General features: G+C 39.9%; 1 protein-coding gene across 1 annotated transcript in view; it reads right to left on the bottom strand.

Annotated features, from left to right (window-relative positions):
* LOC311249286 (E3 SUMO-protein ligase PIAS1-like) overlaps positions 1–25185 on the bottom strand; it is a 67680-nt gene extending 42495 nt beyond the window's left edge. Inside the window, exon 1 of the mRNA XM_084340209.1 lies at positions 25147–25185. Coding sequence (XP_084196335.1) covers positions 25147–25170 — 24 coding nt within the window. The 5' untranslated portion in view covers positions 25171–25185. The remainder of the gene's footprint in view (positions 1–25146) is intronic.
* Positions 25186–26088: the final 903 nt, after the last annotated feature.

The following is a 26088-nucleotide window of genomic DNA, read 5'->3' as shown; positions in this document are numbered from 1 at the left end:
TTGTGGCTGATCAGTTTATATTAATACTACACACACACACAATTTGGCTGCAAGAAAGCGAATATATTAATTTTTGAAAATATATAAAAATTGTTACTAATCTAATTACTGCAAACATTCTGCAATAACTATTTACATGAATACATGTTGCCTATTATACCTCAGGCTTTTCAGATGTTTAGTAGAAGTTTTTACCTCCTGCATCGAGAGAATAATTTCAGACAATCTGGGCTTCACGCTGCTCAAAGTGACAGAACCAAGTCTGCTGTTTGCAGACCAAACACTGCATTTTGTGTACTGCTGTCACATATGCAGAGGCGCGCATGCACACACACACGCACACACAGATACAAACACACACACACACAGATGCTAAAAAAGTGCCTGATGTACCGATGTACGCAACATTCAGACACAATTACCAGTCAGGACACAGACCTGTCCTCCAGACATGCAGTAACGACACATTCATGGAGGAAAACAAAATTCAGGAGGCAGACACACATTTGTGAATGTAATTCCAGTGCCTTCAGTCTGAACCACACTGCAGTTCTAAAAACACATCAGTCAAACAGTCGGCTCTTAGAGCAGGACGAGAAGATCAATCACAGGTGCTGCAGGAAGACAGCAGCTGTCACGTCTCCGAGGTTTAACATTTTGAGATATTTTTTAACAGAACAATCATTTTAATAATTCAATAATATTCTGTTAGGAAATTCTAAACTTGGACAGGACACAGAGAAACACACACACACACACACACACACACACACACACACACACTCACTCTCACAGCACTTTGGTTCGGCCAAGAAACTCTCCTGCTGGCGACATAAATGACCAGTTCCATGAAATATGCATGTGGTGGAGGAGAGGGCTGTGTGAAAAAATGAAGACACTGGCTGCCCACCATCACACACACACACACACACACACACACACACACACACACACACACACACACACACACACACACACACACACACCTTAACACAAACACACACGCCAAGCCCCCCGCCCGCCCACTCCCTCTACAGAGCAAACACACATCAAAGACACAAACTGGCTCACATAAACACACACACAGACAGACGCGCACACACACACACACGCGCACACACACACACACAGTCTTCCACCACACTGCGGATGTGTAACATTCCTCTGGCTTCCCAAAAAAAAAAAGAGGGAAAACAAATAGAGGAGAGAAAACAGTGGAGCGGGTGATGATGGTGGTGGTGTTGGAGGAGAGATGGATGAACAGCTCACATCTCCTCTTTCGCTTTCCTGTCCTCCTCTCCATCAGTCAATCATTCTCCTTCCCAGGACAGGTGGCCCCTAAACTCCTCCATCTTCCCGGTCAGTACAGGGGAGGAGGTTTCTGATGTTTCTGATGATATTCAACCATCAGTCAAGCAGTTCTGACTCGCGACTCAAAACCAGGAGGTGTTCAGTGTTTCAGATAAGATAAATAAAAGCTGCGAATCCTCACATTTAAGAAGGTGGAATGTTGTTTTAAATATGTGAACATTTTGCTTAAAAAATACTCAATGGATTAAAGGATCAGTTCACCCAGAAATGAAAATTCAGTCATTATCTACTCACTCCCATGATGGAAAATTGGGTGAAGTTATTGTATTCCACAAAACATTTCTGGAGCTGACGAGTTGGAACGCACCCCTGAAGAAGGTGCACAAGCTTGACTGTCAAGGGTGTAGATAATGTCTTTTCAAATAAATTTGGGATCTTGGGGCTTCCAGAGACTGGGATTACACCAGACGAGCTGTGTGGAGCCATTTTATGTTTTTTGGGTTGTTGTTTTTTTACATTTTAAAGCAAGTCCTCATCTACCTCTGCTGCAACGCTGATTTGCTGTGAAGCTCCAGAAATGTTTGGTGGACTACGAAACTTCACCCAACTTTCCATCAGCATGAGGGTGAGTAGATAATGACTGAAATGTTTTATTTATTTTTTAAATTTTTTTATCCTTTAATAAAATTACTAAAATATTTGCCTCAAACAGCTAGAAACAGGGAAATATTTGCTTGTAAATGTGGGTCAAAAATATCGTGCTACTACAGCCAATCCTCCTGCACTTCATACAAGAGCTGCAACTAATGATAGTTTTCAAGAACAATCAACAATAATCTGTTGATTATTTTCTTGATTAATCATTTTAATTAATAAAAATGTTGATTCGAAGATTACATCCTCAAATGTCTTATTTTGTTCACAACCCAAAGATATTAAGTTTACTGTCATAGAAGAGGAAAAGAAACAAAGTATTGACATTAGACCCCGACCAAAACATCAGTTGCCTGATATTGGCCTATCACAGATATAACGATATCGGCGTATATGTTGTTGATATCGACCAATAACAAAAGGTTTTGGTTTTAAAGAACACAGATTCAGTTCACTGTTTCAGTTCTCTGATGTCATTTTAGACAAAAAAAGTGTGCGATGACCACATTTAAGGGATCATTGCAAAAGTGTGCATATATCGGCCAATATATAACTATCGGAATTTTTTACTCCCTTATATAAGTATCGGCTCCAAAAGCTGCACATGTCTCTAATTGACATTTATTTAGAGAATTTTTTTGAAACTGTTTTTCTTTTTAAAAAAATCACTTAAACTGATTAATGGCTTATCAAAATATTTGGAGATTGATTGAATAGGTGACAACTAATCAACTGATTGTTGCAGCTCTACCTCATACTGAAGCACTGCCCTGATGAAACAAATAACCTGTGCCTGAATCAATGGCTGCTTTAGTCATGCCACTGATCAAAGCCAGTGAAAAACAATGAAATGCTTCAAAGTAACATCAAAGAGGTATTCTGACATCACAGCGTCACAATGTTAAAAGCCAGTGAGGCAGATGTTGCTTACTGATCTCCTGAAGACATAAAAAGCAAAATCGTTACCCCTTTTGCTCGATCCTGAAACACAAAAATCATCACCACCTATTCTACTGCACTGAAGAGCCAGGAGTGGACAAAGCATGTTTGTGTGAGAGCGAACGTGCTCTGTTGTATTGTTTTCCTGAAACAACTTGACATGTAGGTGCAAAAGGGAAGCTGCAACAAAGGAAGGAGAGTGAAAGAGGCAGAGGATGCAACACAAAGAGAATAGCTGGTGGTAACAAGGGAGTCCTCACACACACAAACACACACAGCACGCTGACCAGTGTGGCTTTTTAAAGAGGAAGGTTTGGCCTTAAATTCACCAGCCTGTGACATTTTGTGGCAATAAACGGTAAATCTAAATGTGACAGTTTCGGGGGCCAAAGATAAGATTCACTGTGTCCACCAGCGTGATTCTCGTCAGAACAGAAAGGCCCAGAAAACAACATTTTTACCAGCACATCAAACTAAAACTGAAACCCACAAAAACCCAGGGTGATGAAATTTCCACAGGCAAGTAAACAACTGCACCAAAATTCATTTAGGGAAAAGAACAGATCTGTCCAAAGAAAGACTAACTGTTGTCATTTCACTGTACTCAGAAAAACACTAATTGGACATCTCTTCACCTTATAACACTGGCTCAATCAAGGCTTAAACAAAATACAGTTGCATGATTAGAAATCAATTCGAAGATGCACATTTATTTATCACTACAGTCAGCATTCATATTAACATTGGATCACAGATATAGTTTTTTGGATAATGGCAACTATTGGGCTTCAGCAGCATTGTTTCTAATTAAAAAGTTCATCAAATTAAGGTTCAATTCAGAATTAAAAATGAAACAAAAGAGAAAGAGAGAAAATATTCTTTTCCTATAAGGAACTCAGGAATTTTATCTGCTTGTCCACCACAAGAACAAAGTTTCAGTTTTTTGGTTTCTGGGACGTGGTATTTGCTCTCAAAAAAGTCCCTCCTGAGGTCGTAGTTTCTATTGGCTCAGGTGCCATCCAGGTGTTTGACAGGTTGCTGCTTGGTTCAATTAGATCCTCATGGCTGCTACAAGCTCTGTGCAGCAGTCCGTCAGACTGCAATTGAGCACTTGTCATCACCAGTTTGAATATTAGGCCAGTATCAAAGATCCCTGGCCTGATTCAAACCAAGCAGAAACCCCTGAGGGGTTTCAAAAGGATTCAGATTTGTTTTTTCATGTAGACATGTATACACGGATCAGCCACAACATTAAAAACACTGACAGGTGACGTGAATAACATTGATCATCTCATCACAATGCAGTGTTCTGTTGGAAAACCTTGGGTGCTGGCATTCATGTGAATGCCACTTGACACGCACCACCCATCCAAACACACCCTCATCACACCAACACTACCAGATGGCAGTGGCCCCCCAGCAGGACAATGTGCCCTGACACACCACAAACACTGCTCAGGAACAGCTCGAGGAACACAACAAAGGGCCTAAGGTGTTGACCGGGCCTCCAAATTCCCCAGATCCCAATCTGATTGAGCATCTGTAAGATGTGCTGGAGCAGGTCTGATCCATATTCTTATTATTCTTAAATATTATATATATTTATAAATATACTTACACATTTTTATTTGTCCAAAAGAACCACACCATCTGCAATCAACGAACTAGTCAACGATCTACCCTTGTTCTTACCTTCCTGCTTACTGTCTATCACACAGGCTTTGCAGACAGGGAGAGAGAAGCTCACTGGTACTACACCCCTCCTGTAAATGAGCTGATTGTGGTTAGGTATGTCTGCTGATGGCATGCAGCTGTGAGGGTATGACAGCTCCAAATGTTGGATTTTTAATAGAAGTCAACACAACTAACCTTTCCAAAAAGTTTAGAAAAAATCCTGTTAACAGACAGATGGATGAACAGATGGAACAGGACGGAAATAAAAGCCCTGTTCAACTCCATTGGCAGAGCAATAAACATAAAACATGCGGTTGGTCCTTGCAAAGTGTCATTTACATAAAGACAAAAGACACACTTAAAGAAGACATTAACAGAACATTAACTTAACTTCCTCGTGTCTCTGGTCAACTTGATGCTGAAATGTAGCTGCCAGATTAGTCATTCATAACAAATTCTGATGTCTGATCGGATTTTTGGACTAAGTCGTTCAAAGTTTTATGGATGCTGTCATGTTTTTGTCTCATGCCGTTTCTCTCTGGGGCTTGCTGAGACATGTTGCTTCGTTTTTCCAAATTCTGCATTACAACACTTTGTATGATCAATGTCATGCCTGCCTGATACTGTTGACTTCCTCAGATTGTCTTTATTTTGTCTTTTTTCCTTGATTGTGTGCTTCTATCATGGGTAGAACCAAGTAGGCTACATTGTTACATTTCTTTTTTGGTCCACTTTAATTGTGCTTATCACCATTATTTCCAACTTTGTTTGCAAAGGGTGAATTTTGAAAACCGACCAGATGCTCTAATGCCATTCCTGTGTATGACTTCCGGTCTGGCTCGATCTGCTTTGTGCAGCTTGATCAGGCTTCTTTCCGCTTGTGTGAAGAATAAACTAGGTGCGTATTCTCTGTGGGGCTTTCAAAAAAGATGGCTAATTGTAAGCTTGTTTGAATGCGATCAGGTCTGCATGGCAATAAAGTTAGTAGTCATTTTAAAGGTCAAACTGCCTGTCAAACAAGGCAGTGCTAATCAAATATGAATCAAGATTGTGTTACAGCATTGCCTATTTATCGAGAGCGGAGAGAATGAAGGTTTAAGGAGCTGAGACTCAGCAGAGTAACTGGGACTTGGCTATTCTACCCCTCATCAGACGATGTGTGCAGGAGGAGGAAGATATTTAGCTGCATTTCAGTGCGGACAAAGATCTTTTAAAAAAGGAACAGAAACTGTAGTTTAGGCACTAATAAACAGCTTTCCTTTTTATATATTGAGCTGGTTTGCTGTAGACACTGTCTTAACTATTTACTTTGAAGCTTGACCTGATTGATGGTAACTACGGTTTCATCTCTCTCTGTATGTTTGGTAGATTCTTGTCAGACTGGAGAGAGGGCTGTAGGGTAATAATTTGCTGTGTCTAGAACTGGTGGGAATGACTGATGGAGGGATAAAGGGAAGGGGAAGGAGGGGGAGGCGGAGGGGGAGGGGGGGGGGGGGAGAGAGAGAGAGAGAAAGAGAGAGAGAGTGAGAGCGAACAGCTGAGCCTCCAAACCAAATAAAATTCTCCACAGCTCCCAATGAAAGCACAGGAGGGAGGGAGGGTAATAGTTTTTAGCCCTTTAAATTCTCATTACGGTTTTTCTTTTAATAATGTAATATCAACACTAAAACACAAGAGCCTGCTAGATTATTTAGATATATTAGATTTTTATGTAATGGACAGTTTTAAGTCCTGGATTTCTGAGAAATACAGTTTTTCTATCAGTATGGTAATGCTGGTGACATTACTGTAAATAAGATTCCAATGACCCAGTCAGGGGCACAAACTGGAGCTGTGGCAAATCCTGAATGCTTCCTCACTGTAGTTTGGACCAAAACACCACACTGTATTAGCGAAATCAGCCAAAATTGATGCAGAACCTAAAACTAAACTGACCAAACTGAGATTTTAGAAGATAAAAAAAAAAAGCCCATCACTGTTTCCTAGAGCTCCATGTTAGATCTTTGTTGGATGATATGCCTAAAACCTCAAAGATATTCAGTACAAAATTATATAAAAACGAAAAAAGCAACAAATACTGACTTCTCAGACGCTGTAATCAGAAAATGATTTTATTTTTCTGTTGATCCGACTTGATTAATCGACTAATTGCTGCGGCTCTAACTTCTACAAATCGTAATCTTTAGCTTTCACTTGTTATTAGCAGCACCTGCAACAACATTTTTAAGCCTTGTGACTGAATTTTCTTACATTGATGCACTTTGGGAGCAATAGTTAACTTCTCTCTTCAACATCTTACGCACAGAGGCTTGTAGCGTTTTACTTTTTACATCAAGAAACCATATAAACTCAGAAAGAGTTGCTTATATTTTGAACTGATGATCCAACAGGGAGAGTTTATGCGTGTCCAAACCTCGGAAGTGCCCCAAATGCCATATGTCTTTATCTATGCAGAAAATTAACAGTAATTTTACTCCCAGAATGCCTGAAATAAAGCCTACCACTTCTCCACTTTATCACAGTAACATTTTAAAACCCAGAGCTATACTGAAGATAACTTATTTCCATGCCTGTGTGTTATCAGAGACAGATAGAGAGAGGTTCACAGTGACATTGCTGCATCTGTCAGAGGCTAAGATGTTATTAAAACAATGTATACACTCACAGCTTAATGAAAAATGCAAAACAACTCATGCATGCTCTGTGGGCTTGTGCCGATCGGCCATCAGATCGACTCTGACTGAAGAGACAATCACTGATTGTTTTTTTCCCAGCTGATATTAAGGACTCAACTGTTCTCAGAAAATAAAACATATCATGAGCATCCTACTGAGCATTTACATGTTATGTTTCAGGTGGAGGTGCCTTTCAGAACACTGTGACGATGATCACTGTTAACCACCGCAAGTCCGCTCCGTAATTTAAAGCAGCCTGTATACGATCCCTTCTCCAGCTGCCAATGACGCCTGCACTGTGCAATCTACCAAAACCCTGCATCTCCGTTTTTCATATGTTTGCTCACCAAAGTCCATAGTATTAATTATGCGTTCAATTTGTTACAGACTTTGTCTAAAAACATATACAGTAGAATCAGTTTGTCATGTTTGTGATTAGAGAGTCCAAGAGAAAGAGGAACAGGATGTTGTGGTGTCAGATGTCAGAAGTAGTGTGAAACCTGATAAATAAAACATTTACCTGCAGACATTACCAAGGTATTGCACTGCAGAATAAATCATTATTTCATCACTACACAGTCTAAAAAAAATGAACAAAAACTGGTTAATGACAGCCACTGTGTCTTGAGATTGGCTATATAGACATTTTAAATGAGTGACACCAAGAAAGCTCTATATAATGAAAGGACAGAGGCAGCTCAGAGGCCTGTTTGATGAGAACAGACAGGTTGGTACTGGCCAGTGGCCGAGCCGCCCTGAATGGACTGTTTTATCTGTCAGGAGAAACACTGACCTGCACAGCTGCAGACTGGCTGGTTGTGAGCTCTGGTTTCTCAGAAGGTGCTGATTGGTACAGGTTACCAGCTCCACACACTCTCTCAGTTCTATTATGGTGTATTTTCCAGTACTCAACTCGTATTTCCCTTATTATTTTAGGGACAGTAGCAATGTTTCACTATCTTTCTGCTGTCATCTACTTTATGTTTTCTGTTGCAGTTGTTTCTTTGTTTCTCATCTTGTTGTTGATGATATTAGCGTTTCTATTTTTTTAACTCACCCGAAAAAGATCTCTGGCTTGAGCCCAAACAATACACCAGCTCAGCAAAGGTAATCAGGTAATTTTAGCTTAACACAGAGTAAACAATGCAACCATGAATTATTTTCATGAACGAGTAATCAGTCAATTTTAGAAAATGTCAGACAACAGTGAAAAATGTTGTGCTTTCTACATGTGCGCTGGTGTGACTGTGTCGCTGGCGATGTTGAGCGGATTACCAACTAGACTTTCCAATGGTAAATACATCGACCTTTTCAGCCCATAACTGTGTCTCCGGTCAATGCAGAGTGGAGAGGCGGAGCGGTTTTGGCAAGGCTGCAACGGCCGAAGAGGGTGGTGTGTTTACTGGGGAAAATACAGGTCACAATCCCCGGTATGAGCACCACCGCTAAGCAACGGAGGAGAAGCCGGAAAATGCAATTCTACCAAGTGGACAAGTCATAGTTGTTACAGTCTGCCATGCTGCAACATGCAGTTAAAATATCTCGAGAGGTGCACATCAGGCTACAGCTTAGGCTACGACATAGAGCATGCATCCACGCAGAGGTTAGATTCAACACAGAAGCATAAATCAAGCTTAAGTTTACTATCATAGAAGGTTATGAAAACTTATTTGACAAGATGGAATCAAAGGATTTGGTCATTTTTTTCTCAAATAATGGCTATAAACGAATTAATTTATTACAGTTTACAGATTAGTTTAGTTAACCAACAGACTGAGATTGATTGACTCATTGCTGGAGTTTTAATCAGTACTGGCCTATATGTCTACCAATAAAAAACAGTAATACAAACATGCTAAAGACATTTGCATTTCATCTGTAAATAAATATGCTCAATGCTCAGTATAGTTTATTATAATTCAGACTTTTTAAGATTTAAAGATGCCATTTTTTTAGTATTTGAGTCATATTTTTCTTTCCTTGACTTTAATATATTTTTTCTGTTGTATTTAAAGTTGGTATTGAACGTACATTATTTTCCAGTAATGTTTAGTGTTTGAATGCACTGTTCCATTTGCTGTTATTTTTCAAGGCTCCATAATAATCATAACTGTATCTACTTAAGACATGTCATCATAATGGAATTCAGCCATCATTAATTATTTACAATAATTATTTTATAATTATTTACACCTCTGCTTTTCCCACTTTGACATGTCAAAATGTCTGTGTCTCTATGAAAACAATTTTTTAAATCAGTTTTTTTCTCCCTGATGTCACACACAATCAACAAAGACACAAAAAAACTTTAAAAGGGAAAAAGACCACAAACAAATGCAAACCTAAATGTATAACACACACACACATATGTTATCAAATATCTACAATTATCATGCGAGGTGCTTCAGTACAACCGAGCTCACACACAGAGTGCAGTCACAATGACTGAGAATACATGCCACAGATCTGGCACACAAAGAGTTAGCATGCGAGGGGGAACGTGTTCACACACACACAATGCATCAGGACCCACACTCCACACGAGAGATCGTTAAGCTTGCAGTGATCGCATGTGCAGGCCAAATGGCTGGTGTGTGTGTGTAAAACCTTTAAATGCACGGCTCAGTCACATGATCATCCTATGAGATGCACACAATGACAATGTCTGTATGTGTGTGTGTGTGTGTGAATAAACCTGCAACTAGCTGAAAACCTGCAACTAGCTGATAATGATGATTACCTCACCTATACTTAGAAAAAATCCTTGGTGTCTGATTGAAATGGCCTGTTACAAATTCAGCCTGCAGAGAAAGACACATTTAGGGTGGCGTTTTTTCCATTGCCTGAGGTGCCACAGTACAGCATAAATGTTTCTCTCCTCATGACGACACTGAGAGGTAATGCTGTGAAACAGGAGTCTCTAGACCACACCTTGATTTTAACTCCAACTTGCAACCTGAAGCAATATCATTATTTTACACTTAAATTCTTCACAAATTCATCTGAAGGTGCTCGGAAACCTCCATGTTTTCATCACTGCATTGCCTGTATTTATTGATTGAGGATGCTGATGTTTTTTTAGGATTTAAACTGCTTCCTTCAACTCTATAAAAACAGTCCAACTCTAACATGAGACAATCTCCAGGGATTAAGAGCTCCCAGCTAGTAGAATCCTCAACAAGCAATTTCTGATGGTAGTGTTGGTCGAGGTTCCTATTGTAAGCATGTATGTGGAATTCAATGAAGGCACAATACAGATCATCCATTAAAGAAATAAGTTGTTTGTCTGTAAAAGATATGTTCTGAATGCACAGGATGACATGATACTAAGTATGTGCTGTAGGTCATAGTAGGTAGAAATGGTTGATGGGTGAAAGATTCTGATACTATACAGATACGAAACCCGTGTTAAGGAAGCGGTACCACAACAATAGATGCATTTAACATAGCCCTTAATATTCCACTAGTAATTACAATAATTGCCCAATCACAATAAAACTGTCTCATGTTAACACCCTAATCCGAAGAGACTGATCCAATCCGGCTCGATCTGAAGAAATTTTCAATCATATTGAGAGGGGTGTATACCTTCGTTAATTTGTTTAGTGAGAAAATATTACTGCCTAATAACCACGTAGATGCTTAACCTGATCTTTTCTTTTTGGTTGTGACAAATATGACAAATGTGTAACGGAACAAATATATTCACCTCACATAGGTGTAAAATTAGGTGAAGTTGGGACAGATATATGGCGGTAGCAAAGCAGAACTCGTCTGTGGCCAATTAAGCTTTTTATTGGCGACGATTTGAAACGACTGAAGGATTGTTGAACACTCCGACAGTCAAAAGGCGAGACACAAAAGAAAGTGTTTGAAAAGACGTAAGAAGCCAGAAACTACTTAACCGAAACGCAAATATTGCTCCCAGGAATGAATGAATGACTTTGTGCATGTCAAAATTTTCTGAACGAATATCTTAGCGGATCACTTCAAACCATCATCAGAATGATTTTAATCAGATTGAAGAAATATCATCCATGTAACCAGGCTAATGTGAGGTACCTTAATTTGTGAAAAAAAACAAAAAACTTTTCTTCATTTAAAAAGAAGCCAAATGTCTCAAATATTAAGTGATGACTCAAGTGGTTCAAGAGCTTTACCTGAATAAATTTGTCTAAACCGAAATCAGGAATGGATTGGCTGATTTTACACATGCATCTGACAGTTTTCAATACTACTGTAAATGCTAGTACGAACATTTTGATGGTACACATTGTATATGGCTGCATTTATGTAGTGTAGTATAGTATATCAGTGCCCAAGGACACTTTACCATCACAACAGGAGGAGCTGAGAACTGAACCACCAACCCTGTGATCAGTGGACAACACATTCTACCTCCAGAGCCACAGCCGCCATAACCAAAACATACTGAGGTTTGAAGCCCTATTCATAGCTTTTATAGTGAACACTGAGTGTTTTTTTGGTCAAACCCAAAACACTACCAATGTTGCCTGTTTTACATTTTTATGATGTCTTTTTTTTATAGGTCTGTGTTATAGGGTTGCTATATGGGGTGTTACAGGGTGAACAGCAACAGCAGGAAATGGGTATGCAGCGACTTAGGATGCCTCTGATATGAATGAGAGTGATCAGTAAACTGTAAAATAATGCTGAGATGTGCAAGAACAAACTGGAACGTGTGAGTGAAACTCAAGACCAAAGAGATTCAGGTAGGAGCTGAAAAAAAAACATTCTCTCTAGCTACAGCCACATAGCTAATCAGACAGGAAGTAGACCACCACACGGTCGACCGTGCTCCCTAGCAGGACCACAGCAGCTCAGTGTGGGTACCCCCTGCTGTGAGGCTGTAGTTGATACGCACGTCATTACAGCTTGGCAGAAGCAGACTGACCCAGGACCCTGGAAAAAAAAACCCTATTGAAAACAGGTGACTTGGACATGGATGCACAGGGAAAAACGAGAATGGCATACTTCTGTTAAGTCCCAACAGTCCCCTTTTATTCAATCAAGCCTAATCCAGCATCTCTCTAAATTTTAAAATACCATAAGTGAAGCACACCAGATCTAGGATCTGCAAATTGTACTCACTCGGATACAAGCCACGTGAATACCCCTGATTCTTTTTTAACGAGATCCATGCTTTATACCCTCAGAAATTTACAAAAATGTCAAAAAGAAGTGCAAAATCTCGCAATGTTAAAGAAAGTGAGAAAAAAATTCTGAATGTGTCACTTTATCCAGATCCATACCAAGAGTTCATGGGGTCTATTCTGGGCCAAGACCCAACCTCCATCCAAATTTTTGGGAGACCTGTTTTTAGTTTTTGTGTAATCCTGTTGACAAACCAAAGAAAAAAAAAACAACAAACAGAAGACTCACATGAGCACCTTGTTTCTGTCTTGCTCTCTCCTCATTATGCATTTGGTTAATGGACGTTTAAAGGTTAATGTTATTGAATTACATTTACATCCTCAACAGAGACGCTCTGTTCACAGAGGGCTGACAGTGACTGACCTGAGTTCAAACCCGGTTGGAAAAAGAGCCACAAACAAAGGTTTTGCGACAAGTTCTGACCCATTCAGACCAAATGCCCTTGTGGGTTTTATCTGTGTCATGGGGAAAAGTAAAAGTCCAAGTCCAGGTCCAGGCTAGTGCCCCCTAGAGGCAGAGCTGGTTGTTACATCTAATCAGACCAAAATAGCGGCTTTAAGCAACTGGCATCATTTCCCTTTGAGCCCCGCGTTTGTAAGCAGAGCAAAAAAAATTAATTTAAAAATCTGCTGCACTTTACTTGGTTTTGAGGAGGTGAACAGTAATGCAGTTCTTTGGAGTCTCGGGAGATTTGGAGATGGTGAGGCTAATAATGTTGTGCCAAGCAGTTTCTGCAAAGGTTCTGCAGGATGTGTGTGTTTGTGTGTGGGTGTGCGGAGGTTGTGTAGGCGGATGGAGGGGGAGCTTGCACACTACCTGGCCATTATATAAAGCTCCCACTCTCGGCTAGAGGTCTCTGTACTGAGTGCCAGCTCCCTCCCGATCCTCCTCCCCTCTCTGTCCTCCCATCCCCCCACCTCTTAGCCTTCCAGCTACTCTGACTCAGGCTTAACTCTCCGCCTGTTGTTTTCTCTCCCTCCTGCGTCTGTGGTATCGAAATCACAGTGCGCATTGTGGATGAAACAAAAGAGTTTGGGACTCAAATATGGATCACGCCAAGCAGGATCAGTTCATGGAGCCCCGCTGGACTGAGTTCAGAGCGATCTCTCTTTTAATCATTAGCACGTTAAATGCTGTGCCACCACACCTGAGGCTAGAGGTCTAGTCCCAGCTTGCCACAGGCTGATAGTGAATCTGAAACCCGTCCCCTTTAGAGGTGAACGGCACAAAGCTGTAATGACAGGGAGGTTTGTAATCCTTATCAAAAAAAAAAATGCTGCCGGTAGCAACCAAACACTACAGTTTTGCGGCAATCTATGTGGACAAAGACGACTGGAATGAAAAGCAGATGGAAAAGTGAGCGAGGGCAAGACACCTGTTAGATCATCACTGACCTCACCCCGTTTTGGCGAAAGAAGGAACGGAAGCTTAAAGGCATAAAACAAAGGCATTAGACGCCAAAATCTCATTGCACTGGCTTGGCGAGAAAATGAAGAAGAGTAGGAGGACCAATGAGCTGCACTCGCCCTCTGCACCCTTTTAATCCTGCAGAGTTGGCGGAGGTCTGCAGACGCCGAGATGAAGGGCATCTGTGGAGAGCCTGAGACTGCTGGTAGAGAGCATAGATGACTTTTTATCATTAGCGTCCTATCTGATGTTTGGCTCATGACCACCTGGGAACTGCAATTGCATTATTGTGGTTAAGTCCTGAGCTTCATTCAGAGAAAGAAGGAAGCCAAGGTGGGGAAACCAGGCTGGTGTGTGCTACATTAAGTCTCCCAATTCCATTTCTACTCCGTCTCATGTCTCACTACTGTAATTTGTTTTCGCTGAAATCAATATAATTTCTCTTTTCTAAATTTAACCATAAAAAAGAGGGGAAAAAAGATGCTCAATACTGTGTTAAGAGACATTCCCCAAGATGTTAAATTAAAATTACAGCCTCTGGCAAAGAACCTATCATTGTTACCTATGATGCCTGTTGTTGATTTACCGAAGATGGCTAAAAACACAACAAATCTGGTACTTGGTTAGGCTGGTTCTGAGCCGAATTTAGGATGGTTTAATGAAAAAATAGAAGCCTGTACACAAAATGTGTCAAATTTGACACATTTTAATCCCTGTTTAAGTCACATTTGAAAATCTAAAGATATGAAAACCCATTTTCATTTATTTGTAGGTATTCGCAATTAAATATCAGCTGTATTGAATTGTGTATTCATGTTGTCATTGTCTTATCATTGTAATAAATATGAACTTAATATTTAATTTTACCTATTTGTTGTTGCTTGATTATTACACATGTTAACTGCATGGTAGATGACAGGCTGCTACAGAGCCGGAAATAGTTTTGCCACCTCGATTGAAAACTGCAAAAGTCATTTCTAGAAATACCTTTACTCTGAAGCTAAACTGATGGACAGTTCGACACTTTCACCATGATAAGCTGATTCTGGATAACGCTTAGAACTGCAAAGAAATCTGAATAGGGATGGGTTTGATTGCATTTTCAGCAAATCTGAGTTCTTTCAAATCCCTTATCGAATCTTTCGGAGGTTTGTCTGGTGGAGAATGAAGACATCTGTTGGTTAAAAAATCAGGGCTCCAGGGTGCAACTATTTCAGTTGCACATGCAACCAAAAATCTGTCAAGTGGGACTAAAATTTAGCAGTTTCTCGTTGTGTGTCCTGTAATTTAAATGAAGAAAAACATGTATTTGCACCTTTATTCCATTTTACAATAACTAATGTGTGTTAAGAAATTAAACTGTATTATTGGGTGTAGGCATTTATAACAATTTCCCAACAATCATAACAATGTGCTCAAAACTCTAAAAATTACTAAAATGGCATTATAACATATGTTGTATATAAACAAATGTTTTTTATTCTATCAGATGGATCCTACATCTTGGGGCATTTAAAAAAAAAAAAAAATCAATTCAGAACCGTAGTTTATCAAGCTAGACAGCTTTTTCAAGTCACTTGTGTGAGGATATTCATGAATATAGTAAGTCACGATTATCCCAACGTTTAACAAAATAAACTGTCAGTTAGGGCTGGGTGTTGTTACCATCTTGTTTACTGCGTGGTCCTACATCACTCCACTTTCTCTGTACAGGCTGAACTAATCAATTAGTCAATCAACAGAAAACAAAAAGACAATCTGAGAAAATCAATTAACCGTAATGTGGAAAAAAACAAGCCTTGGCTCTCAGAGATTACTGGATTCATTTTGATGAGCATTTTTAGTTTGGTTCCTGACAGAAACATGCTGGTATCACACAGAGCTGATAACTTCTCAGAAATGGGTTTAATGCATAATAAACACAATACACTGAATACACAATCAACCACCATGGCCATTATTCCACAGGGAAGTGGATCATCACAACATTTTTTATTTAATTACATCCTTCAAGCAAAGCACACAGAGCTGTTTTCTTTAAAATGCAGGGGGACTTTCCGCTCACAGCGGGCTACTTCCTAAAGAATGAAAAGTGTTTGAAGAATCAGTGTCTTAAGCTGCCGTCCCTCATGTTACAGGTCACTGGAGAGGCTACGGCAAGCGCTCACTTCTATTATTAGCCATTAACCCTTCAAGCTGACTGTTCAGGATTCAAGAGAAACATCTTTATCAGGTGGCTTCATGCGCTCCGAAGATTTACAATCCCTTCACCTGAGACAAAATGCTGTGGGGCTGCAGGTGTCATGATATGATGTTAAACTGATATGATGGAGGAAACACCTGAGCATAAGTGTCTTTATAAGCGGATATTAAATGTAATTTTAATTTATCTTCAAATGTAGGAAGTACACTTACTAAAGCCGACCTTGTGCTGGGACACCATCCACAATGCCTAATTGTTATGTATGGTGCAGTGGAGCATGTGACATGAGAGAGGTGAGATTTCCCTGAAATGTTCCCTCGTACAAAAACTGTACAACATTAAACATGTTACAATTTTGAGCAAACTCAGTTGTCTTATGTTATGTGACCTATTGCAACATATGCACTGATTTGGCATCTTAACTGGTGATCCCATCATAAGATGGTATCGTTTACCTGATATGATGGAGTGGGTGGCAATGATTGAAACTCGGACACAATGGTACACCACTTTAAACAGATGTGGGCCAGAGGCATCACAGGGGTCCAATGGCCCTGTTTCCTACTCCCTACCCCCCATGTCGGACACCTTTGCTCAGACCCCACCCACCTTTAACTCAGTCTCCTGACTGCATCTTCCAAGATTGAGACGCAATTTCAAGGACAAAGTACTCAAAACCTCTTCTGTAGTAGTTCATGCTACCTCAACCTCTAATTTGCTGCAGTAAACCACAGATGAGCTTTGACCAACTTTAGAGCATAAAAACTGTTTCACATGTGCTTATTGGTGTTGCAAATGCAATTTTGCACAGTTTGAATAGCTCAAAAAAGACTTCTTTGTATGGTTTGATGAACATTTTTTTGGCCTCTACAGTCCATTCTTTACTTGGCTTGCTAAGAATTTATTTGAGCTGATGTAATTCATGTCCCAAGTCATCAATGTTATAACCTTTCACACTGGACAAAACACCTAAAATGGTCTGACTACACAGCATGAACCAAAACATTTGTTCTGCATTTATTTAATTTTTGTTCCATCTTACTAAAATATTCACCACAGTCAAGGGTCCAGAGGGGAGTCTAGGCTTATGATTACAGGGACACTGGCCCCTACTTGTGCTCCTTAGAACCACCATTGCTACCATTTCTATCTCAAATGTGACATGTTTCCATGGCAACAAGACTGTACAACAAAATCACCACAGGAGTTTAAGAACCGCTCCATCTTGCCAGAGCCTCACAGAAGTCGAAGGCTGCTCTCATGGGTTAAAATATCGGACAATAGCAGAGCTAAAATGCTGGTTTGACTGAACATGCAGAACACGTGTCCTGCGGTCTGCAAGTGACAAAGCATGTTCGTGTCCTGCGGTCTGCAAGTGACAAAGCACATTTGTTATCTTTATCTGCAGCCCAACTGATAAACTGCACTAAATGCTGAGAAAGAAGGAAAAAGGCAATAAACTCTACAGCAGTTTGTTCCAGCCAGCTCAACACTAAACACCTCTGACATCTCTGTAACAGATGAGACATGCAACATCTGTTTCACACTGTGAGCTTTATACATTCTGCTGTTCACTGCCATGCATCTTAAATCCACCTACCACCAATCTGAATTTACATTTCCAGTACTTTTATGACTGAGATTAAGCTGGTCGAGCTTGAAACACACACGACCATCTGCACATGCATGAAAGACTTAAATACACCAACAGATGAGAACAGTTATCATTCACTCCAGTGATCTCCATGTAGACGTCTAATTCTCTTTTAACTGACAATTAACTGCAGCGATAATGACACTGACAATAAGAGAAATAGGCAGGTGTTGAAAGGAGGTAGGGGAGCAGAGAAGAGGACCTGTATCATTAGGGATTAACCTAGCCACAGGCTCTACAAATAGACTGTCTCCACCTATAAGCCGCCAGCGCACAGACAGTTATTTGTATTGCCAGGTTGCTGCTGCAGCAGCTCCACAGAAGAGAGAAGACAGTTCAAAGAAGCTGAGGCGGATCGGGACTCCTGTGAAACAAAATGCAATGCAACAGGACACATTTGGGGGCCTGGAAACATCAGAGGCTTTCACAAGCACAGATTTTACCGAAGATGTCTGCGCCAAAGATTTATGCACCACTTCACTGTGTAAGCAGTCATAGTATACAGCCTCAGGCAAGTGAGAACAAAACGTGCAGAAGTGCAAACTTGTATACACCGATCAGCCACAAAGCTTCAACTAATGACAGGTGAAGTGAATAACATTTATCGTCTCTTTACAACCAAATGTTCTGCTGGGAAACCTTGGGTCGTGGTATTCATGGTATTCATGTTGATGCCACTGTGACGCACACAACTAGTCCAAACACTGTTGCAGACCAAGAACACCCCCACATGGTAACGGCAGACGCTGATGACAGCAGCAGGACAATGCACCCTACCACACAGGGAAAACCATTCAGGAATGACCCAAAGACAGCAACAAAAAGCTCAAGGTGGTGATTTGGCCACCAAATTCCCCAGATCTAAATCAGGTCGAGCATCTGTTGGACATGCCGGAACAAGTCCAATTCATGGAAGCCTCACCTCGCAACCCACAAGACTCAAAGGATCGACTCGAACACCCTGGTGCCAGACACAACAGGACACCCCAAGAGGTCCTGTGTCCAGGCCTCACTGGGTCAGAGCAAGTCTTATCCACAGTGGGGCCTCTATGGATCAGACTTGATCCAACTCATCCCAGAGATGATCAATCGCATTGGGATGTGGGGAATCTGGGGACCAGGTTGACAACTTGAGCCCCATGCCAGGTTCCTCGGATCATTCCTGAGCAGTTTTCGCTGTGTTGTCCTGCCATGAGGGGGTGTAGTTAGTGCTTGGGTGAATCATGTCAAGTGGCATCCATATGAGTTCCAGAACCCAAGAATTCCCAGCAGAACATTGCATTGGAACCAGATGATCAATGTTATTCACTTGACCTGTCAGTGGTTGTAATGTTGTGGCTGATTGGAGTATATTAGTTGCTGTATATTGGATATTTTAACTGAAATGATCATTTGCTTCAAGTTTTCACATTTTCAAGTTACCAACTGTGAAGATTTGATGCTTTTCTTCAGTAAACTGACTATCTTTAGTTTTTTTAATTTTTGTTGAATCAAACAAGCAATTTCAGGACTTTAGGTAACTGTAATGGGTATTTTTCACTATTTTCTGACATACTAAAGAATTATTGTCAGATTCATCATTTTGATAATGAAATAATTCTCAGCCCTGCAAAGCTGACACTCTACTACAAAGTTAAAGGTATCTTTATAAAACGTGCTGCACTCAACAAGATATAAAAATTCAGCACTTCTTTTTTTGCTCCCCTTTTTCGTGAGTTGAATTAAATAATCTAAGACTTTCTTTTTCCTGCCAGATTTTGAGCACAAATGTGTTAAAACCTGTGTGAGTACTTCTCCTTTGCCATTATAATCCATCCACCTGACAGGTGTGGACTATTAAGATCCTGATTAAAAAGCATTATTATTGCCTTCGACTAGTCACTATAAATTTCCAATTCATGGAAAAAACGATTAAATCATTCAGTGAGAAAATAAACAGCAGATTCGTCAATAATGCAAATAATAATTAGTCACCTCCCGATATGTAACAGAGCAAATATAGACTAAAGTATGTTTAAATACAGCCATGTTTTGGAAATTCCTCTATTTTTTAACTTCCCTTTTCATTAACATTCTCTGCATCCACATCTTCTGAGCTGTCTCTTTCTGCTGGTCCGATGTCTCTTTCTGTCACGGTTTTTTATATTTGCAAGAGTAAGACCAGGCCAGTGCACAACATCACAGCCAGTTTAGTGCTCTCTGCTCCGATGGTGGCTGACAAAAACACCACATGGTGCAGTCATTAAAACACACATTTTCAACTCAGGTGTGAAACAGCAGTAAAATGCCATGATGTACCAGAGTTACTGGGGCTCATATTTAATTATTTAATGCTTCAGGTCCTAATGAGTATATTCACATAACAAAGGAGACCATAGGGGGGATAAATCATGATGATTACTGTAACATTACAACATGAACCAATCTGTTTTTATGAGCAGTAATCCCTTGTTGTCGCATCAGTATTACTGGTGTAACCATGTATGGTGCAATGTATCACAGTACAGAAATCTGACAGTGAGACTTAGGGCTGGAAAATGGAAATGAAAATTAGCTAAATCTGATCTGTTATGACATTTTTGCTTGAATATATTAAGTGCAAAAAAAAAGAAGTAATTAAAGATGATCCGTCAGCACTGTGAAGTGTCAAGAGGTCTCTACTGCAGCATGAAAAAGGTGACAAGCTCACAGTCTTAAAAAATGTCCTTGTCCTACTCTCGAAATCTAAAAATAGTTTGTGTGAGGGTTTCAATTGGGGTTTTGTGGCAACCTGAATTCAACCGATTTCAGACGTTTGCTCTTTAACTGACAAGAGACAGAATTTATTCTTCAATTTAGTTTTATGTAGATAAAGATCGGCTTGTAAAAGCACATTCTTGCATTTTTCACTGAAATCTATAAATTGAACTATTTTTAAAAATGAGAACTTGACTACAAAGTTTTTGCATAGTTTTAGCATTTTTCTGATACTAATATCAGTGTCAGAAATACCTCCAATACTGTCTAAAATGCTCAAATTGGTATCAGCGCGTACACGAGTCTCTGCACTGTCCCAATAACACATATACTATATAGTTAAACAGGGACCCAGCATGCTTCCCACCGTTATAGGGCGGGTATTGAACTTCCATACTTTGATGGTACTGACCGATTTGCCTCGATATTGTTGTGTATCAACAAATGTCATTTTATACTAAATTTCGATACAAAAGGAATTAATCTCAGCAGTGTCAGTGAGCTAATAAGCACACAGCACGCTTGTTGTGCCGAGATCTAATAGTGCTGGTGATGGTCGTCTCGAGGCATGCAGGTAAAGCACTATGTTGTGCCCAGAGATGAGGCTCAACGTGTGTATGTGTAATGTAATCTTTTGTAAAAGTGGATTTCAAAAAATCGTTCAGGAACCAATGTCTTGGTATCAGTACCGGTATCGAAATTATACCCAGCCCTACACCTGTATGCAACTAAACAGACTTCTTACTGCACAGGTAACCAATATCCATACATGGTAAGCTGGTAGTGTTACTTCAAGCTCATTGGTAACATAACATCCATACAGAGCTGTTGAAAAATAATAATAATGGGGGGAGGAAAAATTTGTAGCCGAACATCTCTACATATTTACATCCAAAGAAGAAAAAATAAAGTATAAAATATATACTTTATATACTTTAAGTCTGACAAATAAAATATGTTAGACTTCTTTTCTCCAGTTGTCTTAAAAATACCAACATACGGTCAATCGTGCCTCATCAGTATCGTTAGTTTGTGTTGTCTCACATCCGTGTGATGTCTGAGTGTGTGCACTGTTTCATCAGCAACCTGCAACAATTACACTTAAAACGTCATTAAATGCGCTCACAGACAGGATGGACAACAAGGAGTCACGAGTGGTTTGAGAGGTAATATTGGTGCATTATATATAAAAATACCACCACTACAGAGAGTCTCTGCTGCTGAACAAAAAGTGGCATCCATGGCAAATATAATACATTTGAGATAAGACAAAAACTACCCGTCCTGTGGTGGTGTAAACAAACTAATGATTTTGTGGTACTTCAGTCATTTATTCAAAAAGTTTTACAAACTGATAAAAAACATACGAGAATGTTCTTATTTATGTTCACAGGCTTATTATGTTCACTTAGAGATAAAACATTAAATACGGAAAAGGCTTGTTAAAGGGGGAATCATCTCTGAGCATTTTGGTTGAATAGTTGCGTCAAGCTCAGGTTGGAGATAAAAAAAGGTCTTTTCAGAGGTGTTACCATTTGAAAAGTCCAAATCAGCATTTCAAACATGTTTCCCATCTTCATTTATGTAGATCTGACAGCCGAGGTTTAACACATAAACTCAGTGGAGCAGAAAGCAGAACCTTACATTGTAAATAATCATTTTAGAGAAAATAAATTAACAACGAGGTCGAGCATGTCATCTTTTTCATCGACTCATTTCATTCATTCCCAGACTTTGAAATTGCATTTCTGAATGAAGAGGTGTTCAGATAATGACTCAGTCAGTTTGTCTGCTATCGTCAGTGGAACTATTTTGTCCACAGAAATTCATAAGTAATTGACCTCTGTGGTAACACTTAACACAGAGGCCAAATTAGTCACCAGCAAACCAAACCTCACTTATTTGGATTTTTAAACAAAGCCCTCAGACCAGTTTGATCCTGCCCCGGTACCTCTAGGTGTGTTTATCTGATGCTGCAAACATAACATTAAAATAACTATCTATGCATCTATAACAGCTTCCTCACAGTGGGAGTTTGTGAAGTATCATCAGTGGTCCATCACTGCTGAAGAGTCAACAGCAGGGCCAGAGGTGAACAATCATGCACACAACATGAAAGCAGACCGGCTCAATGACTTCCTTCCTTTTCCCTCTTTTTTTCATTTAAACAAGAGCAGCATGAAGCAAAAACACACCCACCTTCAATCAACTGATGATGAAGCTACTGATTATTATTTTTTATTTTTTAATTATCTATTAAACTATAAAAATCAGAACAACAAATCCTTGTCACAACTTGCTAGAGCTCAAAACACTATACTTTTTAATTTGACCTACAATCCAAAGACAAGAAGACAATAAACTATTAGTTTATTAATGGACTGACAGAAAATCTATTACTTTTGATAATCTATCTTTTTTAAGCCAATCACAAATGTGCACAACAGAGTCCAAGCTTCTCAGCTGTGAGGATGTGCTGCTTTCCTTATCCTTATGTGATTGTAAAGTGAATCTCTCTTTGGCTTTCTGACTAAAGCCGCGATGATTAGTCGACCGACTTTAATGATCAGTTAATATTTTCCGTCATTTTTCAGTTGTCAAGCATTTGCTGGTTTCAGCTTCTTAGATGTGAAATGTGTGTTTGCTGCTTTTCTTTGTCACTTATGACAGTAAATGAAGAGTCTTTGGGTTTTGGGCTGTTGGTTGGACAAAAGAAGCAATTTGAAGTCGTCACTTTGGGCTCTGGGCTCTGAATTCCTCGAGTAGTCATGAAGAAAATCGCTGATTTATCATCAGTTGCAGCCCTACTTCTGACTGGTGGTCAGACTAGACAAGCGATCTGTAGACATTTACTACTATATTTTGACATTTTATAGGTATGGAAAATTAATTGACAATGAAAATAATCATTAGAGCCTAAGCCATACATCAGTTGATCAATATTAGATATATCAGTATCTGCATATATGTTGTCCAATATGAAAACTCTGCTTGGGAATAATCTCTAATTATTTCCACTGCCATTTACTGTTTCAGCATATTGTATGACAGTGAAGTTTATTGTTAAAGGTGCACTATGTAGTTTTAGGGAATACATTTTAATCAGAGGAGAAAGATTCATTGACTGATTTTTTATGCCTAAACAAACTAATAAAAATTAAACTCTGCGTGTCAAAATTTCAAACAACAAGCGATGGAATAAACCAAAGTACAATTTACTCAAGTCCTGTTCTTGAGTATAATTTTCACATACTTTACTTGAATATTTCCATTTTCTGCTACTTTATACTTCCTCTCCACTGCATTTATTTAATAACTTGAGTTACAAGCTACTTTGCAGACTCAGATTATTCAGTGTTTATAGGCTATTAATTGTGACTTGTTACCAATCAGACATTGCTGTGGGTGGGACACTGTGTGAGAGGATGCTGCATGGAGCCAAAGCAGCACATTTTTAAATTGGTTGACAGAAAAATCACTGATACCGATGATCAGAAAAATGCTGAATATCAGCCGTGAATAAAAAATATCCAAAATCTATATAAAACGATATATATTATTATAGCGTGGTAAGAATTTCAATCACATGCATTTCCCAGCCCTACTGTAGCCCTCCCCCCAAGTGTTCAACCTACATTATAAAAATGAGAAAAGACAAGCAAATGTTTAGGTTTTAGAAGCTGTCACTGCATTTTATTCATTACTCAGTGAAAGCCCATCATAAGAAGGCACCGGAGCCTATTGAGTCAGACCACATCTGGCTTTTCAGCAGAGGCGGGGGTGCAGCTGAAAACCTGTTCATTACAGTGTGCTGTGCAGCAGCTGGCGCAGAGGAGCATGTATAGATCCACAGACCCCGGGCAGGCAGTGGAAACACACAGGGGGAAACGTCTAAAAATAGCCCAAGACTCACAGATCAATAACTGCTAGATATGCTCCAACTCTGCTTTACAAAGTTAAAATTTAACAGAGTTTCAGTGGCGCTGCCAGAAAAAACAGTAATGCAAAGAGAAGACGTATCAACGAGGAGGAATATCTGGGAATTCAGCACCTGGACACGTTTGTGATGAACGGCTCGTGAGCTGTCAGTGTACCGTTACATGTTTATCATGCAGGTATCAACAGGTAAAGTGAGTCACGGCCAGTAACGACGAGGCAGGTAACGTTACTTCAGCAGCAGACGGACTCAGTCTCTGCTCGGACACGATGTCAAGTGTCCACATCAACTTTATGATGATGAACGTGCAGGATGATCTGTCCATGTTTTCAAGCATGAAGCAGCCCGCACGAAGCCGCTGTCACATTCAAACTGTCTGACAGTCTGGACGAAGCGACAAAACGTCCGAGAGCGAACGATTTTATCCAGAAAATGTCTCTCACAGAGACGCTTCTGGTGCCATGAAGTGAGCCGCTGTCTCCGTGTTAAAAGCAGAGCCAGAGGATGGTTTTAAAGTGAAACCCGCCCAGCCGGGAGCTGCTGGTGCTCTGGAGAAAACGGTCCGTTCAGCCAAACAGCGCGGCTCAATATCAACATAAACATGCTCGCGCAAGCTTTGGCGCTCGCGGATTCAATAAAGTTCCTGCTGCGTTTGAGCGAAAAAGCTCAAATGTGAGCTCAGCGGAGCCCCGGGGCTTTACAGCACTCACACGATGTGTCACTTCACAATCAAACGCTCGCTAACCGAGTAAATTTATAATGATTTCAGGCTGCGCCTTACCTTCAGTTCCGCACTCTCCGCCATCTTGTATTTCTTTGCGCAGGCGTGCTGAGGGGTTGTCACATGACTGGGACGCGCAGAGCACCGCGTGAACGCGCGCACAGCGACAGGGGTGCGTTCAGGGGTACAAAAGATGAGAGGAAAAAACGGATGTGGGGTGTTGGAGAATGTTACAGAGTGAGAGAATAAAATAGATAAACAACAAATGAGGCTGGGCAATAAATCGATTTTATATCGTTATCGTGATTTGAGACTTTACATTGTCTTACATTTTGAATGTCATTACATCATGATATGTCATAAGTGTGTATTTTCCTGGTTTTAAAGGTGCTGTGTTTAAGAAAGGTTCATTTTTGAGTTTCTTTCCCAGCTCGTCAAATAATGATGCTGTGGGATTGTAGGACAGGTCGGCTGCTATCCCACAGCTTCACTGTTTGAAGAGTTGGGTGTGAGAGAAATCAATTTTTCTTATAAATAACACTTCAAAGGCTGGATTAGAGTAAACTTAACAGACTGTTCTACTTGTTCTAGTACTTGTCTCTACCCACTGAGTCATTATATCCACATTACTGATGATCATTTATCAAAAATCTCATTGTATTCATATTTGGTGAAAGTACAAATAGTCATCCCACGCAATGTTGTTGCAATATTGATATCGAGGTCTTTGGTAAAAAACAATGCAACATATTATTTTGTCTCCCACTCCTTGTAGGGAGGACGATATGGATTTTTTTTTCACCCAATACCAATAAGACAACCAATAATTTTAAAGTGCGTATAAATAATGTCATTTTGGGGAAAACATTTTAATCAGAAGGGAAAGATCTCCATAGACTGATTTCTTTTTATGCCTAAACAAACCAGATAAACAAACTCTCTTTGTTTTCATGACTGAATGAGCTGAATAAACAAACTGACCTTAAAGGACAACACAGTTTC

This window comes from Pagrus pagrus (genome assembly GCF_965226575.1).
Source record: "Pagrus pagrus genome assembly, chromosome: 1".
NCBI classification, from domain to species: domain Eukaryota; kingdom Metazoa; phylum Chordata; class Actinopteri; order Spariformes; family Sparidae; genus Pagrus; species Pagrus pagrus.
Note: the sequence above shows the minus strand (reverse complement) of the source record. Positions and strands in the feature narration are given on the sequence as shown.